Source organism: Haemorhous mexicanus, chromosome 1, assembly GCF_027477595.1.
Source record: "Haemorhous mexicanus isolate bHaeMex1 chromosome 1, bHaeMex1.pri, whole genome shotgun sequence".
Classification (NCBI taxonomy): Eukaryota; Metazoa; Chordata; class Aves; order Passeriformes; family Fringillidae; genus Haemorhous; species Haemorhous mexicanus.
In genome coordinates this window covers 621,743-648,882 of record NC_082341.1, presented here as the reverse complement: position 1 = coordinate 648,882, position 27,140 = coordinate 621,743, and the positions used below count along the sequence as shown (strand labels likewise).

The following is a 27,140-nucleotide window of genomic DNA, read 5'->3' as shown; positions in this document are numbered from 1 at the left end:
ATGAACTAACAACGGGATGGGGATCCAGCTCTGTTAATTACGATGGGATGTGGATTCAGCCCCATGAATTAATGATGGAATGGGGACCCAGTCCCAATTAGCACTTTAATTAACCACACGGCTGAGGATCCAGCCGCTTTAATTGATGGTGGGACGCGGGCCCAGCCCCGCTAATTGCCGATCCAGCCCCGCTAATTAATTGCCGATCCAGCCCCGTTAATTAATTGCCGATCCAGCCCCGCTAATTAATTGCCGATCCAGCCCCGTTAATTGCCGCGCACGCGGGTCCGCAGGGGGCGGCAATGGCGACTCCGGCCCCACCCCGCCAGCAGGGGGCGCCCCCGCTTTGCGCATGCGCAGCCCCGCGGCGCTTCCCGCGCTGCGCGGCCCCTCAGCGCCGCCCGCCATGTTCGCGGAGCTGAACGAGCTGCTCGGGGCCTCCCCGGAGCGCCCGGACGCGGTGAGAGGGCGCTGAGAGGGCGCTGAGAGGGCGGGAGGGACAGGCCGGGGCCGCCGGGCGGGGCACGGCCGCTGGGAGGGGCACGGCCTCGCAGGCGGAGGCTGCGGCCGGTGCCAGAGCTGAGCCGTCTTCGGCCCTTCCATCTCCCGTTCCCGGCTCTCCGCCGCCCCTCACGGCTCCGGCTCCGACTGGGAAGTGGCCGAGCTCTGTTCCCGCGCCCCTGCTCCCGTGCGGGGAATAAACATAGAACTGGGCGTTAAACCCGCTGGCAGGCACTGCTCCGGACCGGGGAGCTGGTCATTTAGGGCACTGAATTAATTAATGTAGCTTTTCCAGGAAGGTTTTGTGTTAATGAAGTCACGCAGGAACTAAACAGCCTCGCTGTCTGTAGGAGCTGTGCCGGTAAGATGTCAGTCATGGAATCCCAGAGTGGTTTGGGCTGGAAGGAGCCTCAGAGCTCATCCGGTCCCACCTCCTGCCCTGTGCAGGGACATTTTCCTCCATCCCAGGCTGCTCCAAGCCCCGTCCAGCCTGGCCTTGGACACTTCAGGGATCCAGGGGCAGCCACAGCTGCTCTGGGATTTCATTCTAGGGCCTCCCCACCCTCGCAGGGAACACTTCCCAGTCTCCCATCCATCCCTGCCCTCTGGCAGTGGAAGCCATTCCCTGGCTCCTGTCCCTCCATCCCTTGTCCCCAGTCCCTCTGCAGCTCTCCTGGAGCCCCTTGAGGCCCTGGCAGGGCTCTGAGCTCTCCCTGGAGCCTTCTCCTCTCCAGGGGAACATTCCCAGCTCTCCCAGCCTGGCTCCAGAGCAGACGGGCTCCAGCCCTGGAGCAGCTCGTCTGTTTTCCGTCTGTCCATCCATACCCCAGCCTTTGCTGATTCTGGGGGTTGTCCTGACACAGGTGCAACACCTTGCACTTGGCCTTGTTGAACCTCAAGACGTTCCATGTGTGACCACACCACCAGCTCGGTGTCATCAGTAGTTATTAATAAATTATCCGTGTGCTATGTGTTACTCCATATTTTCCCTGACAGTTATGAGCTTAGATAATAAAAGCAAGTTTGGGGTGATAATTTATTTTATAAGTCTGAGTTTCCCCCTTTGTCTCCAGTTTCCCCCCTTGCCCTACTACCAGGTTGTGATGAGAATAGGGGAGGTTTCTCCTTGATCTGGAAGGTACTTCTGAGGTCATTCCTTGTCAGGCTGGCTGGAGTGGGGCAGTGCTGATGGGGAGACAGTACTGAGGGGAATTTGGGATGGTGCCCTTGAGGCTCAGAGCAGATCTGGTGGAGGTGTTAGTAAAGGATGGTCTGAGTGTGCAAATCCCAAAGCCCTGTGGTTCCTGTGGGTTGGTGTTGAGTTTTAATGCACGTGAAACACTAAGGGAGAAGTGCTTGGTGGAGAAGTGCTCTAAGGTGTGGAGAGGACACTTTGGTGGTGGAGCTGTGGGATGAGCAGGAATGTGGGCATCCATGAGCTTGGTTCTGAGGCAAGGAGCTCACCTTGATGTGAGCTGGAAATTCCACAGAGCAAAACCCCAAGATTTGGCCTCAAGATCCTGGGTTTGGGCTTGGCGGGCAGAGCAGGAGGCAGGCGAGGCTCTGTGTGAGGAATTCCCTCGATTGAGTTGGCCCTCCCATCCCAGCACGCCTGCGGGTTCCGCTCTGTCCGGGTGTCACAGCAGGGTGGCTGCCTGCCCAGCCAGCGATGTTCCCAGTGCTGGAGGGGGGAATGACCTCCTGCAGTACTCACGGTGCTAAATCTGCTTTTCTCTGGTGGTAAATGAGGAGTGGGTGTGTGTGCAGGTGCCCCTCAGTGTCGGCAATCCCCGTGCAGAGCCAGTCCCTGCCGTGTGCTGGGACACCCAGCCGGGCCGAGTTCCGCTGTGTAACAGTGTCAGCCCTCTGCTGGCCTGACCTTCGCGGCGCTGCCAGCCCGATTTCCGCAGCTCCGCAGCCGGGCCGTGCCGCTTCCCGAGCTGACGGGGCCTGTCCCCGCAGGGCTGCTGGGTGCAGGGAGCTGCTGCCAGTGTGGCTGTGTCTGTGCCTGCTGTGTCACCGTGGGCTTGTGACAGCCACTGCTGCCCCGCCGAGGGATTTTGGCAGTTCCTAACAAGCAGCTGCAGTTTCTGCCTCAGCCTGCAGGTGTTGAGAGCATGAGGGCAGAGCATGGGCAGAACGGGCTGGGCTTCATGGGGAAGATGCTCCAGGAAGGCTTTGCCTTTGGAATGGTGCTGTGTTCTCGGAGTGACAAACCCCACGGTGCTGGCACAGCCTGTGGGAGCCAGCTGGCAGGGAGGGCACACAGGGAGTGCTCAGCCTGCTCTTCCCGGGCTCTGGTGGGAAAGTTGCAGAAGATAAACCCCTGGATGTCTGGGTTTGTGCTCTTTGAGCACAGGTCTCCTCCGTGGAGGGCATGTCTTGGGGCGGTGTCCCTGTCGCTGCAGTGGCCTTTGAGGCATAACCCTCTTTTGGGGGGAAGAGCTCTCACTCAGGCTGAGCGAAAGCAGCTTCCCTGCCCTGGCCTCTGCTCTGCATGCCCTGCAGTCATGGTCAATGTTTGCTGTTCCATTCACTCTGCTTTGGGCTTTAGGCACCGGGGAGTTTGTGCTGATGGATGTCTTGGGAATTGCCTGTGTGGGGATGGCTCGTTGCTGTGAAAGGCATTTTCTGTTCCTGGGAATAGAAAAACCTCCCACTTTGATAAGTTCTTTGTGTTTCCAAGCAGCTCATCTATGATTTGTATTGATTAAAGAAACATCCTGCCTAAGATTTTAATGGAAACAAACACCTTGATGAAGCTGGGGCTGATAATGAGTGTGCACTAATGAACAGAATTAATTTCCTGCCTGATCAAAACAAGGTTTATACCTTGTGCTGAGAGCTCTGCTGCACTACAGAGTTTTGGTGACAAGGTATTCTACACTGAAGGTGGCATGTTGGAAGTAAACCTGGAGAGGAGGACAGGGAGGGCACGGGAGGAACAGCAGCTCCGGGGGTGCTGACATTTGAAACACACTGGCAATGCTGGCTGTGGCAGGGGGAGAATGGGCTGGGAATGGAGTGAGTGAGTGAGTGAGTGAGTGGCTGTTGTTCCCCTACCACTGGGAGAAGAAAGGTGCCAGTGAATTGGAGGAGAGGGGCACAAGGCTGGGAAGTGGAAACTGCCCAGAACCCCCTTGGTGGTGTCCAGCACCAGAGACTCTGTGTGCTGGCACTGGGAGCGTCGTGCTGCACGTCCAGGGCAGGGGGTGGCACCTGCTGGGCACAGACGTGGGGGTCCAGCTGGGCTCACAGTTGAGCACAAGGGTTTTTAGCTGGTGGACATGTGGCAACACTGGGCACGTGGGGACGTGGTTCAGTGGTGAGCTCAGCAGTGCTGGGCTAATGCTTGAGCTGGGTTAATGGTTGGACTTGGTGGGCTCAGAGGGCTTTTCAAGCCTTAGTGATGCTGTGGTTCAGATGCCTCCCCCTGGGCTGTGTCTGGAGGAAGTGCTGGCTTCCCTTTGTAAACAGGCAGCTGGAGCTCTCCTTGTCCGCTTCTTCCTCGGAGTAGCACCTGCGGAATTCCTGCAGCTTGAGCCAACATCTTGTCTACCAAAAGCAGTTTGTGCCTTCACCTGACTCTGTTGTTTTGCTTCTTCTTTTCCAGGGTAATTCACCCTGCTGCGAGACACCCGGACAGATGGCAGCTTCCTGGTGCACCACTTCCTCTCCTTCTACCTCAGAGGTGGGTCAGCAGCAGCACTCTCTGAGGCAGGGACACCTCGGAGCTTCCCCCCCCCCCCCCCCCCCCTCCCCCCAGCCCCCCCGCCTGTCCCTGTGCTCATGCCTGTCGTCGTGCGTTATCCCCCAGTCCCCTACACTCTTTTCAGGCTTCTGAGTAGGGGGAGTTCCCACCCAGTTGATTATGGGTCCTAGTCCTGACTTGTTCTTGGGACTCCTCTGTGGGTACATCCCATAATTCTGCACCTCGTTTCATCATGGATTGTGGCAATGGTTGTAAATCACACAGGCTCTGACAGGGAGGTGTTCACTGCACTTCTCTCGCTGCTTCCATTTTTATGATGTAATTACACATATCAGGACCAATTAAAAACAGATAAGCTCAGAATGAGTCAAGAAACAAACAGAGCCTGGCAAGGTATCTGATTACTTTTCTGCGAGCAGTTTCTCCTGTGAGTAACCTCCTGGCCCCAGCAGCTCTGGTACTGTCAGGCCTGAAAGGGAGCTGGGCAGGGCATGGCATGAGGACATTGTGCCCCCAGAACTGCCACTGCCTCAACTGGGGCTTCACCCTGCTTTGAAATATTTTGTACTTAATGGAACAGAGGGAAACTGAAGGAAATCCCACAGAAAGTGGGTTGGTAGCAGTGTGAATGGCTCAGAGAGTCCTGCCAGGCCCTGCCTCGGGCTCTGCTGATGTCCTGCACCCCAGCAGTGCCCTGGGAATGGGCTCTGCAGGGCAGCAGTGCCCTGGGAGTGGGCGCTGCAGGGCAGCAGTGCCCTGGGAATGGGCGCTGCAGGGCAGCAGTGCCCTGGGAATGGGCGCTGCTCCACAGCAGTGCCCTGGGAATGGGCGCTGCTCCACAGCAGTGCCCTGGGAATGGGCGCTGCGGGGCAGCAGTGCCCTGGGAATGGGCGCTGCAGGGCAGCAGTGCCCTGGGAATGGGCGCTGCTCCACAGCAGTGCCCTGGGAATGGGCGCTGCTCCACAGCAGTGCCCTGGGAATGGGCGCTGCAGGGCAGCAGTGCCCTGGGAGTTGGTGCTGCTCCACAGCAGTGCCCTGGGAATGGGCGCTGCTCCACAGCAGTGCCCTGGGAATGGGCGCTGCTCCACAGCAGTGCCCTGGGAATGGGCGCTGCTCCACAGCAGTGCCCTGGGAATGGGCGCTGCTCCACAGCAGTGCCCTGGGAATGGGCGCTGCGGGGCAGCAGTGCCCTGGGAATGGGCGCTGCTCCACAGCAGTGCGCTGGGAATGGGCGCTGCGGGGCAGCAGTGCGCTGGGAATGGGCGCTGCGGGGCAGCAGTGCCCTGGGAATGGGCGCTGCAGGGCAGCAGTGCCCTGGGAATGGGCGCTGCAGGGCAGCAGTGCCCTGGGAATGGGCGCTGCAGGGCAGCAGTGCCCTGGGAATGGGCGCTGCAGGGCAGCAGTGCCCTGGGAGTGGGCGCTGCAGGGCAGCAGTGCCCTGGGAGTGGGCGCTGCGGGGCAGCAGTGCCCTGGGAATGGGCGCTGCGGGGCAGCAGTGCCCTGGGAATGGGCGCTGCGGGGCAGCAGTGCCCTGGGAATGGGCGCTGCAGGGCAGCAGTGCCCTGGGAGTGGGCGCTGCGGGGCAGCAGTGCCCTGGGAGTGGGCGCTGCGGGGCAGCAGTGCCCTGGGAGTGGGCGCTGCGGGGCAGCAGTGCCCTGGGGATGGGCGCTGCAGGGCAGCAGTGCCCTGGGAGTGGGCGCTGCAGGGCAGCAGTGCCCTGGGAGTGGGCGCTGCGGGGCAGCAGTGCCCTGGGAATGGGTGCTGCTCCACAGCAGTGCCCTGGGAATGGGCGCTGCGGGGCAGCAGTGCCCTGGGAATGGGCGCTGCGGGGCAGCAGTGCCCTGGGAATGGGCGCTGCGGGGCAGCAGTGCCCTGGGAATGGGCGCTGCGGGGCAGCAGTGCCCTGGGAATGGGCGCTGCGGGGCAGCAGTGCCCTGGGAATGGGCGCTGCGGGGCAGCAGTGCCCTGGGAATGGGCGCTGCTCCACAGCAGTGCCCTGGGAATGGGCGCTGCAGGGCAGCAGTGCCCTGGGAATGGGCGCTGCAGGGCAGCAGTGCCCTGGGAATGGGTGCTGCTCCACAGCAGTGCCCTGGGAATGGGCGCTGCAGGGCAGCAGTGCCCTGAGAGTCACGTCCAGATCTGCCTGTGTGCCTGGGAAAAGCCTTCCATCCCTGGTGGGTGGGCAGCCCAGTGGCATATTAATGTGTCTCAGGACAGCTGTGCTGGCTGTCACCTGCCCCCCTCCAGCCCAGGACTTGGGTGCAGTTATTCCCTGTCTGCAGCACCCCCATGTTGTCCACTTGGTGCCCAAAACCTTTGGGAGATGTGAAGGTTATCTGGGGCCATTGACTTGTTCTACTTGAAATCCATGTCCAACAAACATGGTCATGTTCATACCCAAACTGTGTTCCAAAATCACTTTTTATTTAGGTGTCTGACACAATTCCCTGTTCTGTGTTTTTCCAGTCAAGGTCACTTGCCCTGTGAGAGCCAAAATGGGAATTTTTGGCATGTCTGTGGTTTCAGTAGTTCAGTGTCACAGCTGGCCCTTGGCCTCCTTACTGTCACACCATCAAACAGGGTTAGGAGGTCCCAGGCTGGCCTGGCATGGGGCAGAAAAAGGGTCTTACACTTTTTAAAGTCATCTTTTTCCTTCTTTTCCTCTCTTTTTAAACTAATGTTTTCGCTAATGCAGATATCCTCTAGAAGGGTGAAAATTGAAAGCAAAGGAAGGTTTGTCTAGACCTGAATCACTTCAAGGTCCTTCCAGACAGATCTGTGGCCTGGCTGCTGTGATTTATGAGCTTTGATAATGTCAGCTGCAAAGTGGAACTGCTAATGTGTGCTTTTGTCCCTCCCCAGCTGGCTGCAAGGTCTGCTTTGTGGCCCTGCTCCAGTCCTTCAGCCACTACAGCATCGTGGCACAGAAGCTGGTGAGTCTCTTGGCATAGATTCATTATTATAGGTCCAGGTAGTTTCTGTTGGGTGGGAAGGAATGGGAGTGGGGAACTGGAACTGTGTGTGAGCAAATGTTTCCAGGTCTTGATGGGGACAGTCAGGATTTGTGCTCCTGTGATGGGGATAAAGAGCACTTTTGGGCAGGAACCTGGCTGCGAGGTGCCCCATGGGCTCTGCCCTGCCAAGAGCTGGACAGCTGCTTGCTTTGTGCTTGGAGGTGTTTGCTGGTGATCACTGCTCCCCCGGCAGGCACAGACTGGTAGGTGGAGGTTCCTTAATCCCCTGGAGAGGAAAATGCTGTGGTGTCAGTGTTCCCAGGACCCCTGCACCCCTGCGGGAGCTCCTGAGGTGACTTTGTGCCCTGTCCTCTGGTTTCTGTTGGGATGCAGGGCTGAGTCACAAGGGCACCTGTGTGCCTTGCTTGGCCTCTGGGCTGAGCCGTCCCTTTGAGCTCCGTGAGGAGCCACAGGTAAGTTCCTTGGGATTTCCTTCCCATGCTGCCTTGGACAAGGATTATGTGTTCCCTGAAATGAGGAAACAGAGACAAAGCAGGCAGGGTAATTCTGTGTGTCAGCACATTGAGCTCCAAACTGCTTCATTCAGCTCTTTGTGCAACACTCCAAGGTGAAATGCTCCAGGTGGGAAGTGCAGGTGACCTTCCAGGGCTGAAGGGATGAGAGCTTCACTGCTCCTCCCTCTGGTTCTGCTGTGAATCCCAGCAGCACTGCTGCTCATAAAGACTCCCAGGTGCTGAGGAGCCAGGTACTGTATTGCCCCCTGTAAACATGGTGCTGCTAAACAGCTGTATTTTATGTCCTGCTCAGTTTTTACCTTTTGAAAGGAGATCAGCGGCCCGGGGTACATGCAGTGGGCTGAGCTAACACGGTGTTCCCCCGCGGATCTCTAACTCAAGGTGTGATTCCCCTGCAGAGCCGATCCCCCTGGCTGAGCAAACCACCCCCTCGAGTACAGAGCTGTCCTGGCCTTTGTGGTGCAGAGAGGAGGAAATCGTGGGGGGAACTTGCTGAGTGGGGCAGGAAGTGGGGCACAGCAGCCGCTGTGGGGAGGAGCTGCAGCAGTTCAATACGGGATCGCTGCCTGCTCCTGAAGTCAGGCTGTGTCCTAATGCCGAGATTTCCGGTGTACACTTAATGGGAGCTGCTGACATCTCCGTGGCTGGGAGGCTGAGGAGGGAGAGAGCAGGAGGATTAGGATGCAAATGGGGGCGATTTGCTGTCTGATACTCGAACAAAAGGTGGCTGCCACAAAGGAGGTGATAAGCATAGCTCAGAGAAGGCTGAGCTGCTTTCAGCTCTGAGTCACTCTTGCCTTGCAGCTTCATAGGTGCCCCTGTGGTCCTTGCTGTGAATTCCTCCCAAGCTCTGAGGAGCTGGAGGTCGCAACATCAGTTATTTATATCCAAGTTTCCATCACATCTTCCCTTTGCTCTAATCCTTCTTTGCACAGATGAACGCGTCAGGCTCAGAAAAGGTGGTTCTAGGCAGGGTAGTTTCACTCTTAAATTTGCTTAAGAGCTCGCTGCTGTAGATCTTTACTGGAGAGCACTAATGGTGTGGCCACAGGCCCAGGGCAGTGCCCATCCCTTGTGCTGGCACTGCTGAGGCACCTCCAGTCCTGGGGGCAGTTTTGTGATCCCCAGGTACAGGACAGAGCATGGCCAGGGAAGGGAATGGAGATGGGGAAGACACTGGAGCAGCCAGGGCAGCTGAGGGAGCTGAGGAAGGGGCTCAGCCTGGAAAAGAAGAGGCTCAGGTGGGACCTTGTGGCTCTGCACAACTCCTGACAGAAGTGGGCAGTCAGAGGGATCAGGCTCTGCTCCCAGGAAACCGGGACCTCAAGGGTTGCCAGGGGAGGTTCAGGTTGGATATTGGGAAAATTCCTTCCCCAAAAAGGTGGTCTGGCCCTGGCACAGCTGTCCAGGGCAGTGCTGGAGTCCCCACTGGTGCAGGGATTTAAAAACCCTGTGGATGTGGCACTTGGGGACATGGGCTGGTAGTGGCCTTAGCAGTGCTGGGGGAATGGCTGGGCTGGATGGATTCAGGGGACTTTTCCAGCCTCAGTGGTTCTGTGACTGTGATTATGCCCTTAGGAAAGCCTGCACTTGGAAGAGCTTCAGAACTGAGCAATGCCCCAGTTTCTGCTGGGAGCAGGGTAGTCCCAGCCCCAGGAGGAGGCTGCTGGAGCCAGGGTGAATTGTACAGTGACACTTGTAGCACTGGTGTGTGGTGATAAAGTGAATATTTATACACAGCTGAAGTGATGCTTCCAGGGACTTGCTGCTTTCCCAGTGTACCAGGTGTTACAAGTCCCAAACCACTTCCTTACGTGTTAGCTAAGTGCAGGGATGTATCTTTACTTGCAGGAAAAACCTTCCCTGGCTTTTTTCTTGCCCGTGTCCTCTTTCCCTGAGGACCCACACTTCATTTTAAGGCACTGTCAGTGTTATTGGCCCTGACCTTGCAGAGAGCACGCAGGGCTATATCAGGACAAACAGCAGCAGGGCACCCTGCCAGCTTGGTGTTCCCACCCTCACTTGTACAAAGTTTGTTTAGTTTTACAGGAAAACCAGATTTGTCCCCATTTGATGCCCATCTCCTGTCCCCTGCTCCGAGCTCACAGCTTGGAGGATGTGGTGTGGCCTGATCACTGATGGCCCCACTTTGTCTCCCAGCTGTGTTTGCTGATGAGCTCATCCCCCCTGCTTTGCACACTCCATTCTTTCTGTCCCTCAGGCATTTTGCCTTCCCTATGGAATGGCCAGTGGTGAGCAGCAGCTCTGCTCTGAGGGGCTGTCACTGCTGGCAGCCCGGGGGGCACCATGCTCCAGCAGCTCCCCAGAGGGACAGGAGCAGCTGAGCTGCTGCTGCAGGAGCATTCCTGGGCTGGGTCGATGGCTGACAGCGTGCCAGAGATAATGTCCTGTGCTCCAGGGTAATGGAGCGGGATGCTGGCTCACAGTGAAAGCTTTCAGGCTGTTTGGGTGCTGGCCTCTGCCGTGGCTCTGCTCTGGGGATATCAGTCCTGGCTGTGCACTCAGAAAGATGCCACTGGCCATTTTGAGCACTTATCCCACTTTTCCAAGCTGTCTGATGCTTCCTGTGCTGCTTCCAGAGGTCACACGGGGTGGGCTGCCAGCAAGGAGACAGGCAGAGGTTTGCTGTGGCAGGTGACTGCCGTGGGTGAGTTCTGTGGAACCTGTTCCCCTGCTGGAAAATGAAGCTGGGCTTGCTGGGTCCATGGCATGGCACTGAGGGGGCTGAATTCTTGGTCTGACACTCAGGCACCCTGTCCCTGGCTGCTGTGGCCCTTCTCTGTCACCCAGGCAGGCCCTGGTGTCACAGCACTGAGTTCCCTTCCGAAGGGGGGACACTTTTCTTGCAGATCTGAGGTACAGAGACTTTGTGTGTGCAGGAAGAAATGACTGAAGCAAAGGTAAAATCAGTTGCTGAATTATTGATATTAATAGTGAATTTAGTCCCAGCATTTCAGCAGGTTCGCAGTCCTATGGGCTGCAGAAAATCCCTGAGGGAATGGGGTATGTGAGGGAGTGTGATGCTGCAGTGCAGCCCAGCCCTTCTTTATGGCATGGCAGGTTTTTGCTGGCTGTTCCCTGCTCCTCACCTGCCACATAAAGGTGCTTCTGTCCTTGGCTAGGAAGTTTTCCATCGTGTGTGCTCAGAATTGCCCAATAATGCTGCTATTTCTGAAGCTGTTACTGAGGGGTAGTGCCCAAAAAAATCTATTGCTTGATAGGGGGAGTCTGAAGAGGGAGTGAGCATTCAGGCATTCGTTCCTTCCCAGCTGAGTAGAAGGAAAATAGAGGAAGCATTCTTCTCAGGCAGCAGGATTCCCAGGGTCGGGAGTCCAAGCAGCTTCCATTTAAAGCAGGGAGCAGATGCCAGCAGATGGAGTTCAGTCAGGCCTCAGATTATTCTTAATATCCATGTTACAAAGTGATATAGTGCTGCAAAATTGAGCCTGGGAAGATAATCATGGAATAGTTTAGGTTGGAAGACACCTGAAAAGGTCACCTAGTCCAGTCCTCCAGAAAATAATTGTGCTGCACATGGTCATGGAATCAGTGAGGTTGGAAAGCCCTCAAGGATCATTGTGTTCATCTGTCCCCCAGCACTGCCAAGGCCACCTCTAACCCAAGTGCCACATCCAAAGGCTTTAAATGCCCCCAGGGATGGTGACTCCTCCCCTGCCCTGGGCAGCCCCTTCCAATGCCTGACCACCCTTTTAGAGAATAACTTGTGGAGAGTGAGAGGGTCCCTCAGAGCCTCCTCTTGTCCAGGCTGAGCCCCCCCAGCTCCTTCAGCCCTTGACAGGCCTTGGAGCAACCTGGTCCAGTGGAGGGTGTCCCTGCAGGGGGATGGAACTGGATGACCTTTAAACATCCCTCCAACCCAAACCCTTCTAGAAGTGTGTGATCTCCAGCTGGAGCCTTCTCCATGTCTGCTGCAGCTGTTCATGTCTCCGTTGGAGCTGGACATTCCCAGCACGTGGATCTCCATTGGCCTCACCACCAGGCAGGGCTGTGAGCCAGCTGAGTTTGAGTCTGAGCTGCAGCCCCAGGCCTTTGTGGTGGTCCTCCTCCTCCTCCTCCTCCTCCTCCTCCAAGTGGAGTCAGGGCTGCTTCCCGTGGGAGCCCTGGCTGCTCTCTCCAGGTGTTGTGCAAGTGTTGGGATGCCAAGCCCACGGTGCTCTCCGGATCCAGGCCGTGCCAGGCTCAGCTGCGTGGGCTGTGCCCAGAGCCCTCTTTGCCACAGATCTGGAGATAGTGAAAAACAAAAGCTTTCACCTCCCAGGGAGGGAGGTGAAGGAATTGCTCACAGCAGGCCCTTGGAGAAGCCTGGCCCATTCTCTCCCTGCCTCTGCACACCAAGCTGGCTTCCCAGAAGGAATTCCAGGGTGTTTGAGCCCCCGAATCACAGTGTGTTTTTGTTATGTCCTGGCAAAGTACAGAAGAGTCAATATGCCACCAGTGGCTGTAACAGAAGTGCCCATTTCATCCCTGAAGCACTGACCTTATCAGCACATTTAGATAAGATTTGATTCAAACAAGAATGAAAATTTGGCCGTTGACCCATGTGGTTCTGTGTGCACCATTATCCATAAGTGTTCACTCTGAAACCCAATGTTTTCCTCTCTCCAGGGAGTCAGTCTGGCAGCTGCCAAGGAGCGAGGACAGCTTGTCTTCCTGGAGGGCCTCAAGTCCTGCCTTGACCTCCTGTTTGGGGAGGAGGAGCAGCCAGGACAGCCCAGTCCTCTGCAGTTTCTGAGGTGAGCCTGAGCATGGAGTGTTCCCCCTCACATCTGCTGCCACCAAGGGCACCACCCAAGGTCCAGGACTGGCTCCTGCTGCCTTTTGCACTCCCCTCCAAGGCCCAAGGACTCAGCTGGACACCAGGGAAAGGGAAACACTAACACTCTGCACATCCCCCTAAGTGTCCTGGCCTGTCCCTTGCTGCTGCTCGGGGGGGGATCCTGTCCCCCTTCCCAGAATTTTAGGGGAGCTTCCACCCCCAGCCTCATTGCTGAGCATGTCACAGGTGTAGAAGAACATTTACTTCAGCACTCCACAGGTTTGTGTCAAATGAAACCCCAGCCAAGTGGTTTTATTCCCTTCTTTCATTATTTTGAGTTTTATTCTTATCCAAGAGAGCAGTGCTGCTTTATTCATGCTAGCTTTTGGGTTTATTCCCATGTCATTTTCTCCATGTTCCCTGGAAGCTCAGCAAAGGCCAAATACTTCCAAGGCCATGTTGGACTGGGCTTGGAGCAGCCTGGGATAGTGGAAGGTGTCCATGCCATGGCAGAGAGGTGGCACTGGATGGGCTTTGAGTTTCCTTCCCACCCAAACCATTCCACGACCCCTGCAGCAGGGCAGGAGGCTTTCACCACACGCAGGTATAAAGGAGCAGGGGCTGAAGGGCAGTGGGGAGGTGGCTGTCACAGCAGTGGGGACAGCAGGGAGGGGGCAGGCTGGTGATCCCCACTCTGGGTCAGTGGGTGAGGAGGGGCACACGCGGTGCCAAGCCCCTGACACCTCCTTCGTGTCTTGCAGCGGGAGCAGCTGTGACCTGCGAGCCCTGTTTGACTTTGTCCGGGTGTCCCTGAGTGCCACTGGTGGTGATTCCTGGAAGGGCCCCGTGCTGCTGGTGGATGACCTCAGTGTCCTGCTGAGCCTGGGGGCTGCACCGGTGGCCGTGCTGGACTTCATCCACTACTGCCGTGTGTGTGTGTGCTGCCAGCTGAAGGTACTGCTGCCCCTGGGCTCTGGCTGTGCACAGAGCCTCCAGAGCAAAGCCTGGCTTCATCTTCTCTTTCCATCTGACCATGCTGAGGTTTTTGAAAGGCTGTGGCTGTCCAAGGAGTTCAGATCATCGCTCTGGGGTCACTCTTGGGAGTTGTGTGGGTCCCTGAGTACCTGTGCAGGCTCCTGTTCAGCTGGATTCCTGGGAGATGCTGCCCAGAGAAGGGTTCTCTGTGTCTCTGATGTATGAACAGGGATTTGAGATGTAAAATGGTGGTTTTTGGAGCTCCTGGCTCTCCAGAGATCCTGACTCACACCCCTGTGTGGGAGGGCAGGGGTGGAAATGGGTCGTGTGAGGGGCTGGTGAGTCTCACAGGGGACAGAAATGAAGGGTCCCTTCGGGGCACACCAGCCCCTACTCCCACCACCCTCCAGTGTGGCTGGTCCCCAAGGTGGGGTGATGATCTACAGAGATCTCCTGGGAGCACCACGCTGGAAGTGCTCACAGTCCCATCCAAGCTGTGCCATCACAGGCAGCGTCCCCTCCCTGGGCACTTCCCTGCAGGAGTGAGGAATGAGCTAGTGGTGTTGGGTGCTGTCACCCTGCACTTCACACGGCGCGGGGTGTTGGGCTGTATGTGCTGACAGGGATGATCTGCTTGCAGAGAATATTTACCTCCAAAGAGCTAAAAAAGATGATAAACCACGCTAACACTTTGCTATTTCTGTCTGAGGTGTTCTGAAGCCTTAAAGTACATTTTAATTGATTGAGAATTTGTGTTATTTTAAGTCACTGGTGACTTACATGGGCTGAGGCAGAGTCTCTTGGGGTGGATGTTAATAGACTCGATGTGTTGGAGAAGTGTTTGCTCCCTGTCAGAGCTGTGAGGGTGTGAGCATTGCTGCAGCCTTTTGGCCACCTCTTTATTTACCTGCTCTGAATTCAGTCAGTGCCATCTGCCCAGCCTGACAGACTGGTTCAGCCACTGTCTCCTCTCAAAGGCTGGAGGTATTTTTAGATTGCATGTTACATATATGTGTGTGTACACAATGTACAGTGAGCTCTTCAGTGTTTGTATGTCATAGAATGGCCTGTGTTGGAAGGGACTATAAAGATCATGTGTGCTGTGGGCAGGGACACCTCTGTTTTGGGCCCAGAGCTGGAGGCAGCTCTGCAGGGGGGGTCTCACCTGGGTGGGGCTGAGGGGCAGAATCCCCCCTCCTCTGCTGCCCACACAGGATCAGCCAGGGCATGGGGGGATTCTTACTGGGCTGTGTCCACCCTCTCCATTAGCAGCTGCTGGTTATTTTCCCAGTGGGATTCAGACCAAGCTGGAGCTTAGATGGGGTGTTTGTAAAAGCTCCTGTTGCCACCCTCCCATCCTTCCCCTAAAGGATTAGGCCCAGGCACGGGCTCATCCTGCCTGCTGCTCCTGTTCCAGGGGAACGTCGTGGTGCTGGTTCACAGCAACGAGGATTCGGAAGATGAGGAGAATGAACTGGTTGTGAACTCCTTATGTCATCACAGCGACCTCATCCTGTGGGCAGAGGGGCTGGCCACTGGCTTCTGCAAGGATGTTCACGGGCAGGTGAGGCGCAGCAGAGAGTGGACAGCTGGCACGTGTCCCTGTCACCTACAGCACCGCAGGCCCCGGGGTTGTGGGAGACAGCCCAGGCTGCAGTGGGGTTAAGGGTAATCCCATGGGCACCAGGATCTGCTGGAGCACCCAGCTGTCACTGCTTCTGCAGGGATATTCAGGGACATCCTGGCACCTGGGACTCCCCACCTCAGAAGCTTTCCAGGGTTTATACAGCAGCTGCAGTGCAGGCTTCTCCCACCCCGGGATGAGGGAAAACTTTCCTGGGAAGTTTCCCCAAACCGAGGAAACAGTGTCTGAGCCTGGCCTGTGGTGATCTCTGCAGGGCTGGGAGGGTGCTGACACTTGTGTGATCCCTCCTCAGGGGCTGCCACCAAAGGCACAGGGACAGGCAGCTGCTGATGGATTATGTGTCAGTGCCCCCCTTCCCTGCAGGCCAGCATGGGGGGGCGAGGCTGCTCTGGGCAGCCAAAGGGACAATGTTCCTATTCCTATTCCTTTCCCTCCGCAGATTAAGATAATCAAGAGGTTGTCCTTGCGGCAGGCAGCGGAGCAGGATCTGGTCCAGATCTACCAGTACAAGATCCAGGACAGGAACGTCACCTTTTTTGCACGGGGGCTGTCGGCTGCAGTCCTGTGACACTGTGACAGTGCAGAGCCTGGGAGTGCCAGTCCCTGCCTCTGCAAAAGCACCCCCAGCACCTCTCAGGAGCAGCACAGCAAACTGACCCAGGAGGGAAGCTCAGACACACCTGGAAGTGGTGCCAACGTGGGATCAGGCTGCCTGGGGCCTGCTGCACCTCTTTGTCCTCCCACCCCGTTCCCAACACACTCAGGCCAAGAAAGGGAGCAAGAACTTGCAAGAATGGCCCTTGGGAGCATGTAAATACAGGCAGGGGGTGCCCTGCGGGCTGGGTGTGCTTTGCTTCACCTCTTCCGGTGTGTTGGGCACAGCGCGGTGGTGCCAGGCACTGCACGGAGGGGGCGCCCCTCCCTCCTGCTGGCACGGGAGGAGATGACACACAGCGGGTGGAGCAGGGATGGTCCCGGAGCCTGGCGCAATCCTCTCCTTGCTCCCAGCTCTGGCTGGCAGAGCTTTGGCCATCTGCCAGCTTCCCTGCAGTTGGTAAATCCACAGCTCCGTGTGCAGCCCTCACCTGGCTGTGCTGGGACCTGGCACTGCCACGCTTTATCCCCTGTGGCTTCCCAAGCTCATCCTGGGATTTGTGGTTGGATAAACCCCTCTGGGAGCCTGTCTCAGCCGCTGCTTCCTCATCCCAAATCCTGACTAGCAGTTACACGACCTGCCTGTGCTGAAGCAGGTTTTTTTATTAATAATCTCTAATTTTAGTGAGATAAGGGTATAGTGATTAAGTAACCGCGGATCTCTGGGTGGGAACTGCTCCCCACCTGCTCCTTGGCAGGGAGCAGGAATGGGCATCTCCCAAGGCTGGGTGAGGACAGGGCCTTCCCCAGGGCCACAGGGGCAATCCTGGGAGCAGAGCTCAGGCCTGGAGGTCTCCTGGTTGCTGCTCCTGCTGAGATATCCCATTTATCCTGGGAGATAAAAACATCCCACACACTTGTGAGAGTCCAGAGCAATCTGCCGGGTCATTGCAGCTCCAGAGCTGGGATAGCAACTCTGGCAGTGGGACACATTCCTGATTTTCCACAGAGACTTGGTGACCCATCCCATGCTGGTTTGGGAACATGCCCTTTGCCTTAGAGTTTTGGGAGCCCTGGCAAGCTCAGGGCTGTGGCTGCTGATCAGTGGCAGCCCAGGGAAGGCAGGCAGGCTCCAGGGATTGTGGCAAAGCCACAAGGAGGGAGGGGAGTCAGGCCATGTCTGTGCTATAGGATCACTCATCCCTGGTGTCCCCTGGGTCTCTCCATGCCCTGCTGTGGAAGTGGCAGTGCCCAGTGCCCCTGCTGCTGTCCCAGTGTGCTGGCAGTGCCCAGGGTCAATGCACTGTCACAGTTTGCAAAGGGAGAATGAGAGGACCAGTAGCTGCTGGCCCTGCAGCCGCCAGAAGTGCATCTGTGACAGGCATGGAATGGTGAATAATTGGAGTAATGTTTGTAGGATTATCCTTGGAGAGATCCCAAAGCCTGGCCCCCAGGCCCTGCCTCCCTCTTGAAAGCAGCAGGGTCATTGTGTGACATCGCCGCTGTGTGACATTGTCACTGTGTGACATCACTGCTGCCTTCTGCCTGGTTCTTTCTGCGCCAGTATCCCAGAAATGTGCTGAGGAGCCTGGGCCTGATCCCCCATGTCCCCGTGCAGAGGGTGTTCCCCGGGATCCGAGCCCTTTGGAATGAGCCTCTCTGCCTGTACTGTGCAGTGGTGCGAGCTTGGACAGGGCCACGGGGCCTGTGGGGGCTACTGAGTCACAGCCCAAAGCAGTGCTCCCAGCAGCCCAGCCCAGTGTCCAGCAGTGGCCTTGGCCACCAGGACACGACAGGGCAGCTGCGCGGAGCCAAGGCCACCGGCACGGCCGCGCTCCCGCCGAGGCCTCGCTCTGGAGCTGACGCTGCGGGAGGGCAGCCCGAGAGTGGATGTCAGGAATGGTGCCATCGGTGGCAGGACAGGCTGGCCTTGCCTGGGGTCAGCCACCAGCTGCGTGCTCAGGGCCGCTGCCACGGGCGGTGTTTGTGCTAGCCAGGGCTTGGGCAACGCTGAGAAACTGGCTGGGACTTGGCCTGAGGGCTCGGTTCACGGTTCCCTTGGCCCCTTGGCCTCGGAGGGAGCGGCAAACAGGGGAGGTCCCACCAAGGCTGGGGCCGAGGGTCAGGGGTGCAGGTCCCTGGGAGAAGGGGATGTGTTATATTGGGAAAACTGCAGGCAGCAGGGACTGCTGGTAAGCGTCAGTCTGGCAGCTGCAAGAAGGGCCCTGGAAAGGCAGTTCCGGGGGTGCTCAGCCCCCGGAGATGAAGGAGCAGGGCATGTGTTTTGCAGCATGCCAGCACCGTGCTGGCAGGAGAGCAGGGCATTGCTGGGGGCGAAGGACAGATCCCTTGGCTTTTGGCCACTCCTTGCCCCTTCCTGTGGCGTGTGCTCCCAGCGCCTGGCCCGCTTCTGTTCCCGGGAACCAGAGTCACCTCTGTCCCCTGCACCAAGCCAGGGCTCCCGCTGCAAGGCCCTCCTTCCCGATGTGCTCTGCCCCGGGATGCTCCGGGGCTCCTCGTGCCCAATCCCGGCCATCAACTCCTCCTGTCCCTCTGGGGATACTCGAGACCCGCAGCGCCTGATCCGCACATTCCCGCCACGCCCGGGCGCACGGGCCGGTTCCGCTCTCCGCCGAAGCCCAGCGCGGCTGGCGCCCGGTTCTGCTCGCACCGCGCCGTCCCCTGCAGGGCCCGTTCCCGGTCCCGGCGCTGCCGCAGCCGCCCTGTCCCCGCTCCACGTGCTCCCGCCGCCTCCGCGCCGCTTCCGGGGGCGTGGCCGGTGAAAAGAGGGGGTGTGAACCGGGGCGTGATTATGCAAATAAAGACGTGTCTCATGAGTTATGGGCGTGGTCATGCAAATAAAGCCCATATTGGGTGGGGACGAACTGCTCTCTTGGGGGCGTGGTCGGATGAACGTGGGCGTGGCCACGCTGACGGCGGGGGGTGTGGCCGGCGTGCGGCGCTGCGCGCGCGCTGTCGGGGCCCGGCGGCGGCGGCAGCGGGGGGAGGGCGGGAGGGGGTGGGAGAAACCGGGCCGGGAACGGGCGGAGAGGCTCGGGATCAACGTGGGTTTACAGCTAATAGAGCCCACAACATCCTGCACTAAGAAAAAAAAGGCCGGGAAAACCCTCCACCCACGAAGCACGAGAGCCGCGGCTGCTGGGAGGTCAAAGGGCGGAGGTGAGGAAGGAGCCGCTTCCCGGTGAGGTGAGAAGGGCCCGGGGCGGGCGGGGGCTGCGCGATCGGCCGTGGAAATCATCCCCCACCACCCTGCCCTGCCTCAATTTCCCCGGGTGGGGGGCCCGGGCCGTGCTCCTTCCCCCTCGCACCCCCGGCCTCCCCTCCCGGCCCCGCATCCCCGCTTTTATCGGGGCAGGATCCGTGAGGAGCACTGAAGGGAGCGGTGGGAACGCGGGGTGGGTTATTGGAGAAGGGAGCGGTGGGAACGCGGGGTGGGTTATTGGGGAAGGGAGCAGAGGGAACCTGGGGTGGGTTATTGGAGAAGGGAGCGGTGGGATCGCGGGGTGGGTTATTGGAGAAGGGAGCGGAGGGAACCCGGGGTGGGTTATTGGGGAAGGGAGCGGTGGGATCGCGGGGTGGGTTTATTCGGGAAGGGAGCGGTGGGATCGCGGGGTGGGTTATTGGAGAAGGGAGCGGTGGGATCGCGGGGTGGGTTATTGGAGAAGGGAGCGGAGGGAACCCGGGGTGGGTTATTGGAGAAGGGAGCGGAGGGAACCCGGGGTGGGTTATTGGGGAAGGGAGCGGTGGGATCGCGGGGTGGGTTTATTCGGGAAGGGAGCGGTGGGATCGCGGGGTGGGTTATTGGAGAAGGGAGCGGTGGGATCGCGGGGTGGGTTATTGGAGAAGGGAGCGGAGGGAACCCGGGGTGGGTTATTGGGGAAGGGAGCGGAGGGAACCCGGGGTGGGTTATTGGGGAAGGGAGCGGAGGGAACCCGGGGTGGGTTATTGGAGAAGGGAGCGGAGGGAACCCGGGGTGGGTTATTGGAGAAGGGAGCGGAGGGAACCCGGGGTGGGTTATTGGGGAAGGGAGCGGTGGGATCGCGGGGTGGGTTATTGGGGAAGGGAGCGGTGGGATCGCGGGGTGGGTTATTGGAGAAGGGAGCGGTGGGATCGCGGGGTGGGTTTATTCGGGAAGGGAGCAGAGGGAACGCGGGGTGGGTTTATTCGGGGGTTGTCGGTGCCGTGAGGATTCTGTGCCGGGGCTCTCGGGGTCTGCGCTCGCTGCTGCCCGACCCTGCCCATCCCGCGGGGTGATCACCGTCACCTGTCCGGGAATCTGGGCAACATTCGGAGGAAGGGTTGGGGCGTCAGAGGTGCCGAGTGAACAGGGAGGGTGGAGAGAAGGGCTTGATCTCTGCTGCAGGACCAGGAGAGTGTTTTAGGGAAAGGACTACAGGGATGGAGCATGTGAAGGGAGCGGTGGGACTGGGAATTGAACGCTCCATGGGTTTGTGCAGGTCACTGAGCCCCCGGAACCAGATCCTCCGGGTTTGGGTTTGCTGCTCGGGGTTTTAGGGAAAGGATTGTGGGGATGGAGCACGTAAAGGGAACGGTGGGAGTGGGAATTAAACCCTCCATGGGTTAGTCCAGGTCACTGAGCCCTCCGGAACCAGAGGTTTGCTGCCCTGGGGCTCTGGGGACCTGCCTCTGTGCTCGCTCAGTTATCTCACCCCCTGAATCACGGACTTTGGGGTTTGGTCAAAATTTAGGAGTCGACTTCCTCTTGTGCATCAGAGTGAGCATCTTTACATTATCTGTAACCTAGCGAGCAGGGGCTTTTGGAATGCTGAGGCCGTGGTGGGGCTGTGCTGGGGAGAATCCCGAGGAAAGGACTCCGGAATGGTTTTGGCCTCAGTGCCAGAATTTCCTGAATGCAGCATCCACGTGTTTTTCCGGGTTCTTGAAAGGCAAACCAAGTTTCTTTTCATTCAAGGGGCAGAGATGAGGCGTGAGCTCCCTCTCTGTGAAAGCAGAGCTGTGAGGGCAGGACTGGGGTGGTATATTTGGGATTACACGAGCTGTTGTGTAATGCAGAAAGGAGATTAGCAGGCTGGGATTGGGAAGAGAGGAAAACACCCTGGGATGTTCCCTGAACGTGTGGCACAGCTCCGTGTTTCCAGGTACAACTTGGCATGGCTTATTTTTCCAATCATGATTCAAATGTAGCATCCCAAAAGAGCCCTGAACAATCAGGGTTTGTCTCAGGAGTGTTAAAATAGTATTTTAAGTGTCAGAATCCTGTGATGAATGAATTAGTCAGGCTCTCACTGAGTTACTCAACACTGTTTTCAGTCAAGGGGTTGCTGGGCCTGTCTGGCGTCAGAGCTTGGATCCTTGTGCACCAAAACCTCCTTTTTTCCCCCCTCTTTATTTAAAAAGTAGAACAGGTACAGCTCAAGGAACAAAAATAGCATTACCTGCCTGCAGTGGAATGTAGTCAGTGAGGAGCAGCAGCTCCTGGGAATCCTTTCCAGGCCAGCAGCTGCAGGCACCTTCCTCTTCCTCCCCTTCCCCAGGACACTCCAGGGGCTCTGGGGGACAGGGGGCACAGTCCCTGTGCTGGGCAGCACAGAGGGATTGCTGGCACTGGGTACACGGGGCTCCTGGCACTGGAAGGAGGGCTGGGAGCAGCTTTCCTTGGCTCTGATATCTGTGATTATAATTCCTTTGAATCCCCTTCTCGCCCCGCTGCAGTGCATTAAGGGGTGAGAGAGAAAGGCTGAAGGAATGAGCAGTTCTGTGGTGGTGCAGCTGCTGTTCCTGTGTCTGGGAGTGTTACTGCTCCAGGACAGCCAGGACAGGGAGCAACAGGGAACTGAGGGTGGCTGTCTTGGAGGGAACCTTGGAGCCTTTTCATTCGTGTCCTCAGATGCAGACCCAGCCCCAAAGGCTCAGAACAGCCTTGGCCTTTTGGCATAACTGGGAAGAAGTAAAGTTCTCCTCCCAGGAAAAGAGTGAATTCAGCTGGAGTGAGAGCGTGGTGGGCAGTGGAGAGGGGAGCAGGATTGCGGTTCTTAAATCTGAATTAATCTTGTATGGAGCATTGTGATGAGGGAATAATAGTTGGTTTGTTTACAAAGGACAATGTCCGAGTCAGATGTGGGGACTTGCTGCCTCACAGAGGAGTTTTGGGATCGTTTCTCCATCTGGAAGAAAGAGTGCAGTGATTTCCTGAGCCTGGCTCCCTGGCTGGTGATGATTAGAAAGGAAAATGTTTGGTTGTGTGTGCTGCTGGGGATGCCCAGTGTCCCTGCTCGGGGCTGGCAGCCCTGGCAGTGGCTCAGCCCTGCCCTGCTGTGACCCAGAACCTGTGGAAAGCCAATCCCAGGCAGGTGCATCACCTTACAGGTGCTGTGTCCCTCTGGGGGCCCTTTGCAAGCCCCAAGGTCTGGCAGTGCAGACTCCTGAGCCATGGGAGCTGTCCTGGCCAGAGCTTGGGGGCTGTTTCTGAGGGAGCCATGCAGGGCAATAGATGCTCAGGGTTGTGTCTTCAGTTTTGCTGTTTATTGCATGATTAATGGTCAGAACTGTGGGCTGTGTCTCCCTTTTGTCATCCTGCACCTCCTGCCTGTGAGGGGATCCCTGGTAATGCCGTGACTGACACCAGAGCTTCCAGAATTCCAGAGTCAGCCTGGAAACGGGGCTGGAGCTCTGGCTGGGTCTGTGTGGAAACAGGAGGGTGTTCCCCAGAGAGCCAAGGGCACACTTCTGCTTTCCTGCCAAACCCACAGGTTGTGGAAACCCCACTGAACAGGAGCCCAACTGGTGCTGCACCCCAGCCCTCCCTCTGGAGCAGGAACACTCCTGGTTTGTGTTTCCACAGGGTGTTTTTCAGGGAGATGATGGTGCTGAAGGGATAAACTGTGTTTGACCCAGCTCCAGTTACAGCCAGTCAGGAAACCCCTGGCAGTGCTAGCTGGGCTTTGCTGCAGGGTGGTTAGAGGTGCTCAGCAGATATTTCTGAGGGGTTTTCTTCTAGGAGGCATTTCCCAAACCCATTTGGGCTATGGGTTTGGGAAATGCAGAGCTCTGCTCAGAGGGTTTGTGTGGATGTGGTTTTACCTGGGAAGGGTTTTGGGAAGCTGCTGTCTGCTCCTGGGGCTGGAGCAGGGACCTGGCACAGCAGGGCTGGGAAAGGAGCTCAGCTCCTTCCACGGACAGTGTTTGCCCATCCTGGGCACCCCTGCAGGTGTTACTGTCCTCTCTAACTGTCCCTGCCTTGTCAAACTGTGCTGGCACATCCCTTAAAAAGAGGTGCAGAGAAGGTGCAGGTCCGGTGTTCAGGCATGAATTTGAGTTTTGGGTTTGTCTGTTTCAGAAATAAACACCAAACCACGCAGACAGAATGTGTTTGCCTGCATTAAACAGGCTGGTTTGGGTTTTATTTCCTAATATTGACCATGACCCACCGGTGCTGGTTTCTGTTCTGAAGGAGAGTCTTGAGGCAGGAAATGTGTCCTGTGCAGGGAGGGGAGCCCCAGCCCTGGAGAAAGGAGCAGGGAAGGAGTTGTGCTCAGCTCAGATCCTGGTTTGCTGAGGTGGAAGATAACTGAGGAAGAAGAGAGTGAATCTCCACGGGGCTCTTGGGGATGGTGAATGGCTCTGGGTGCTTCCCAGGTGAACCTTGCCTCACAAAAGCAGAGCTGGAGCTGGGCAGGAATCCTTGAAGTGCTGATTTATCTTCAGCACTCCTGCAGTCAGGCTGATTCTAACCCAGAGGTGTTTCCATTCCTCTTTTGGAGAGCAGCAAGGCCACAAAGGGAGGATTAAGATAAAAATCAAACCTGGCTGTCACAGGGCATCAGGGACACACAATTATTCTGGGAATGTCCTCATGGCAAAGGGTGGGACAGGAAAGAGCAGAGAGGAGAACTTGGTGTGTGGCATCCCCAAAACTGGGGTGTTCAGCCCCTTTTGACTCCTGGTGAGCAGCTGGTGGTGGTGGCAGGCTACAGAAAGGAAGAGCAGCTTTGCAAGCTGTCCTTTCAGGGAGGGATTTCTGTGTGCTCAAAGCACAAACTAAAAAAGACCTGGAAGCTTTAGGAGGCATCTCGGGGGTGTGGAAGGTCAGTGGTGTTTCTAAAGCCTGGAGGAGAGCGAGCAGTTGGTGTGGCAGGGAGTGGGACAAGGAGAACAGGGACTAGTGCTCATCCCAAAGTCCTGCAGCAGGTGGGAAGTGGTTGAAAAGCACCTGGCAAGGAGCAGGAGTGCAGAATTGCTGGTGCTGCTTTGCACAGGTACTCCTTGGCAAGGTGAGCTTGCTCTCTGCAGGGCAGGATACCAGGGCTGTGTCTGCCTGCAGAAGAGCAGCTGTGGCCATGAATCTCTCAGGTCTGATTTTTGTCCAAAAAAGAGTCTTGAGTTGGTGCAATTGGAACCAACTCCAAGCCTAAGAAGGTGCCAGTCTGTGATGGTTAAATAAATGTATTCAGAGCAGCAGTGACAGCCTTTTTAATGGGCCTGGGGGCTCTGAGGGGGGCTCTGGGGGCTCTCTCAGCACTGAAGTGCCAGAACAGACTGCAGGTGCAAGTTGTAAATGACATAAAGCAGGCAAGGGCTGCACGTGTGACTCAGTGAGAAATGGGTTTGAGCAATTAGACACGGCCTGAAATGGGGCTGGTGGTGAGGTTGGGGTTCAAGCAAAAATAGCCAGCTGCAGGCGTGAGGATAATTGATGAGGTGTAATCCCTAATTAAAGGAACCTGGGGCCTCCTGTGTGTGGGAAGGGGGAGGTGAAGGCTGGAGTGTGGAAATTGCTGGGGGTGGCCCTGGCAGCACCGTGGGAGCCCTGGGACTCTGAGGGCTTCTCCAGCTCCAGGGTTCCACGTCCCCTCTGGGGCTGGCTGTGCCCCCTGGGAGCAGAAGGGTTAAATGGCAGGGAGGGCCCAGGGAAAACCAAACCCTGGGTGGCACCTGAGGGCATCCCTGGGACTGCTGAACAGCAACTGGATAAATCTGTTGGGAACAACTTGAGCAAAGCTCCTTGTGCTCTGAGTGAGGGCCCTGTGCAGAGCCCCGGAGCCACTGCAGCCCTGTGTCACTGTCACTGCCACTGTCACTGCCACTGTCACTGTGACTGTCACTGCTCTGAGTGAGGGCCCTGCACAGAGCCCCAGAGCCACTGCAGCCCTGTGTCACTGTCACTGCCACTGTCACTGTCACTGTGACTGTCACTGCTCTGAGTGAGGGCCCTGTGCAGAGCCCCAGAGCCACTGCAGCCCTGTGTCACTGTCACTGCCACTGTCACTGTCACTGTGACTGTCACTGCTCTGAGTGAGGGCCCTGTGCAGAGCCCCAGAGCCACTGCAGCCCTGTGTCACTGTCACTGCCACTGTCACTGTCACTGCCACTGTCACTGTCACTGCTCTGAGTGAGGGCCCTGCACAGAGCCCCAGAGCCACTGCAGCCCTGTGTCACTGTCACTGTCACTGCTCTGAGTGAGGGCCCTGTGCAGAGCCCCCAGAGCCACTGCAGCCCTCTGTCACTGTCACTGTCACTGCTCTGAGTGAGGGCCCTGTGCAGAGCCCCAGAGCCACTGCAGCCCTGTGTCACTGTCACTGTCACTGCTCTGAGTGAGGGCCCTGCGCAGAGCCCCAGAGCCACTGCAGCCCTGTGTCACTGTCACTGTGACTGTCACTGCTCTGAGTGAGGGCCCTGCACAGAGCCCCAGAGCCACTGCAGCCCTGTCACTGTCCCTGTCACTGTGACTGTCCCTGCTCTGAGGTGCTCTGGGTCCCTGCCCTGCTGGGCTGGGGCAGTGGGACAGGGGCTGTCCCTGTGTCCCTGTCCCTGCTCCGAGGTGCTCTGGGGCAGTGGGACAGGGGCTGTCCCTGTGTCCCTGTCACTGTCCCTGCTCCGAGGTGCTCTGGGGCAGTGGGACAGGGGCTGTCCCTGCTGGCAGGATGAGCAGGGCTGTGTCCTTCAGGGCTGCCCTTGGGGGTGCCCGGGGAGCTCTCAGGGCTGTGCCCAAGGGCTCAGCTGCAGTTTGTGTCCTTCACAGGCTTTGCTGGGGGCTGGGGGTGGCCTGGGCTCTTTGCTGCTTGTCCCTGCCGTGAGCATGCTGAGAACCTCAGGGTGGCACAGGCAGACCAGGTGACCGTTCCATGAGTGACACAGAAGCAGAGGATCCTGGGCTGGGTTGGACAGGGCCTTGAAGCCCATCTTGTTCCATTCCCTGCCACGGCAGGGACAGCTTCCACTATCCCAGCTCCAAGTCTTGTCCAGCCTGGCCTTGGATAATCCAGGGGTTGAGCAGACACAGCTTCTTCTCTTCCAGGGCCTCTCCACGCTCACAGGAACAATTCCCAATTCCCAGTCTCCCACCCATCCCTGCCCTCTGGCAGTGGGAGCCATTCCCTGTGCCCTGTCCCTCCATGCCTTGTCCCCAGTCCCTCTCCAGCTCTCCTGGAGCCCCTTCAGGCCCTGGCAGAGCTCTGAGCTCTCCCTGGAGCCTTCTCCTCTCCAGGGGAACATTCCCAGCTCTCCCAGCCCAGCTCCAGCCCTCTCTCCTGGACTCGCTCCAGCAGCTCCACGTCCTTCTGTTGTTGGTCCCCAAGACTTTGCACAAGTCCAGGCAGATGATCCAAAAGAATTTTGTACTCCAGACAAGAGGCCTGGGCTGAGATGTTGACCCTGGTCTGGTGGGGAGGACTAGGAAAGAGCATGAGTAGAATTACTCCCTGTAGTAGAAAGGGAAGAGCACTGCAGGTCTGTGCTGGACGAGCTGTGTGCCCAGGGCTCCAGCCTGGAGTGGAGAGTGCTGGAGCCCCTGGTGTGTGCCTGGCCCTGGGCTGGGCTGTAGGGCCAGAGAGGGGAAGGGGGCACTGCCCAGCTGGCCTTCCTGGGGATGCTCAGCTGTAACTGCACGGGGCTCTTGCATCAGGCCCTGCTGCTTTTAGTGATTCCCCAGCCACTTGTGGAGCGGCTGCATGGATAAACAAAGAGGAGGAGATGGTTCCAAAGGGATCACGTGGATGCTTTGTGTCAGGGTTTGCCAGGGCAGGCTCCCTGTGACTCCTGAGCGTGGCCAGGAGAGCCCCAAGGGCAGGCTGGGGACCCTGCAGCCAGCCAGGAGAGCCCCAAGAGCAGGCTGGGGACCCTGCAGCCAGCCAGGAGAGCCCCAAGGGCAGGCTGGGGACCCTGGAGCCAGCCAGGAGAGCCCCAAGAGCAGGCTGGGGGCACTGCAGCCAGCCAGGGGTGGCCAGGAGAGCCCCAAGGGCAGGCTGGGGACCCTGCAGCCAGCCAGGAGAGCCCCAAGAGCAGGCTGGGGACCCTGCAGCCAGCCAGGAGAGCCCCAGGAGCAGGCTGGGGACACTGCAGCCAGCCAGGAGAGCCCCAGGAGCAGGCTGGGGACCCTGCAGCCAGCCAGGAGAGCCCCAAGAGCAGGCTGGGGACCCTGCAGCCA

The 27,140-nt window shown here is 57.9% G+C and overlaps 2 protein-coding genes across 4 annotated transcripts in view; both read left to right on the top strand.

Annotated features, from left to right (window-relative positions):
- Positions 1-369: 369 nt before the first annotated feature.
- ELP6 (elongator acetyltransferase complex subunit 6) lies at positions 370-18,590 on the top strand. Its single transcript, XM_059836621.1, is given in 8 exon segments — positions 370-460; position 2,148; positions 4,115-4,192; positions 7,076-7,146; positions 12,351-12,478; positions 13,263-13,455; positions 14,894-15,040; positions 15,561-18,590. Coding segments are annotated over 8 exon segments (801 nt in total). The 5' UTR covers positions 370-406; the 3' UTR covers positions 15,690-18,590.
- Positions 18,591-18,726: 136 nt separating this feature from the next.
- Positions 18,727-27,140, top strand: part of SCAP (SREBF chaperone) — a 66,736-nt gene continuing 58,322 nt past the window's right edge. For 2 of the 3 annotated variants that reach the window (XM_059870394.1, XM_059870315.1), the window contains exon 1: positions 18,727-18,922. The gene's annotated coding sequence lies outside the window, so the exon portion shown is untranslated. The remainder of the gene's footprint in view (positions 18,923-27,140) is intronic. The other variant, XM_059870486.1, reaches the window with a different exon arrangement.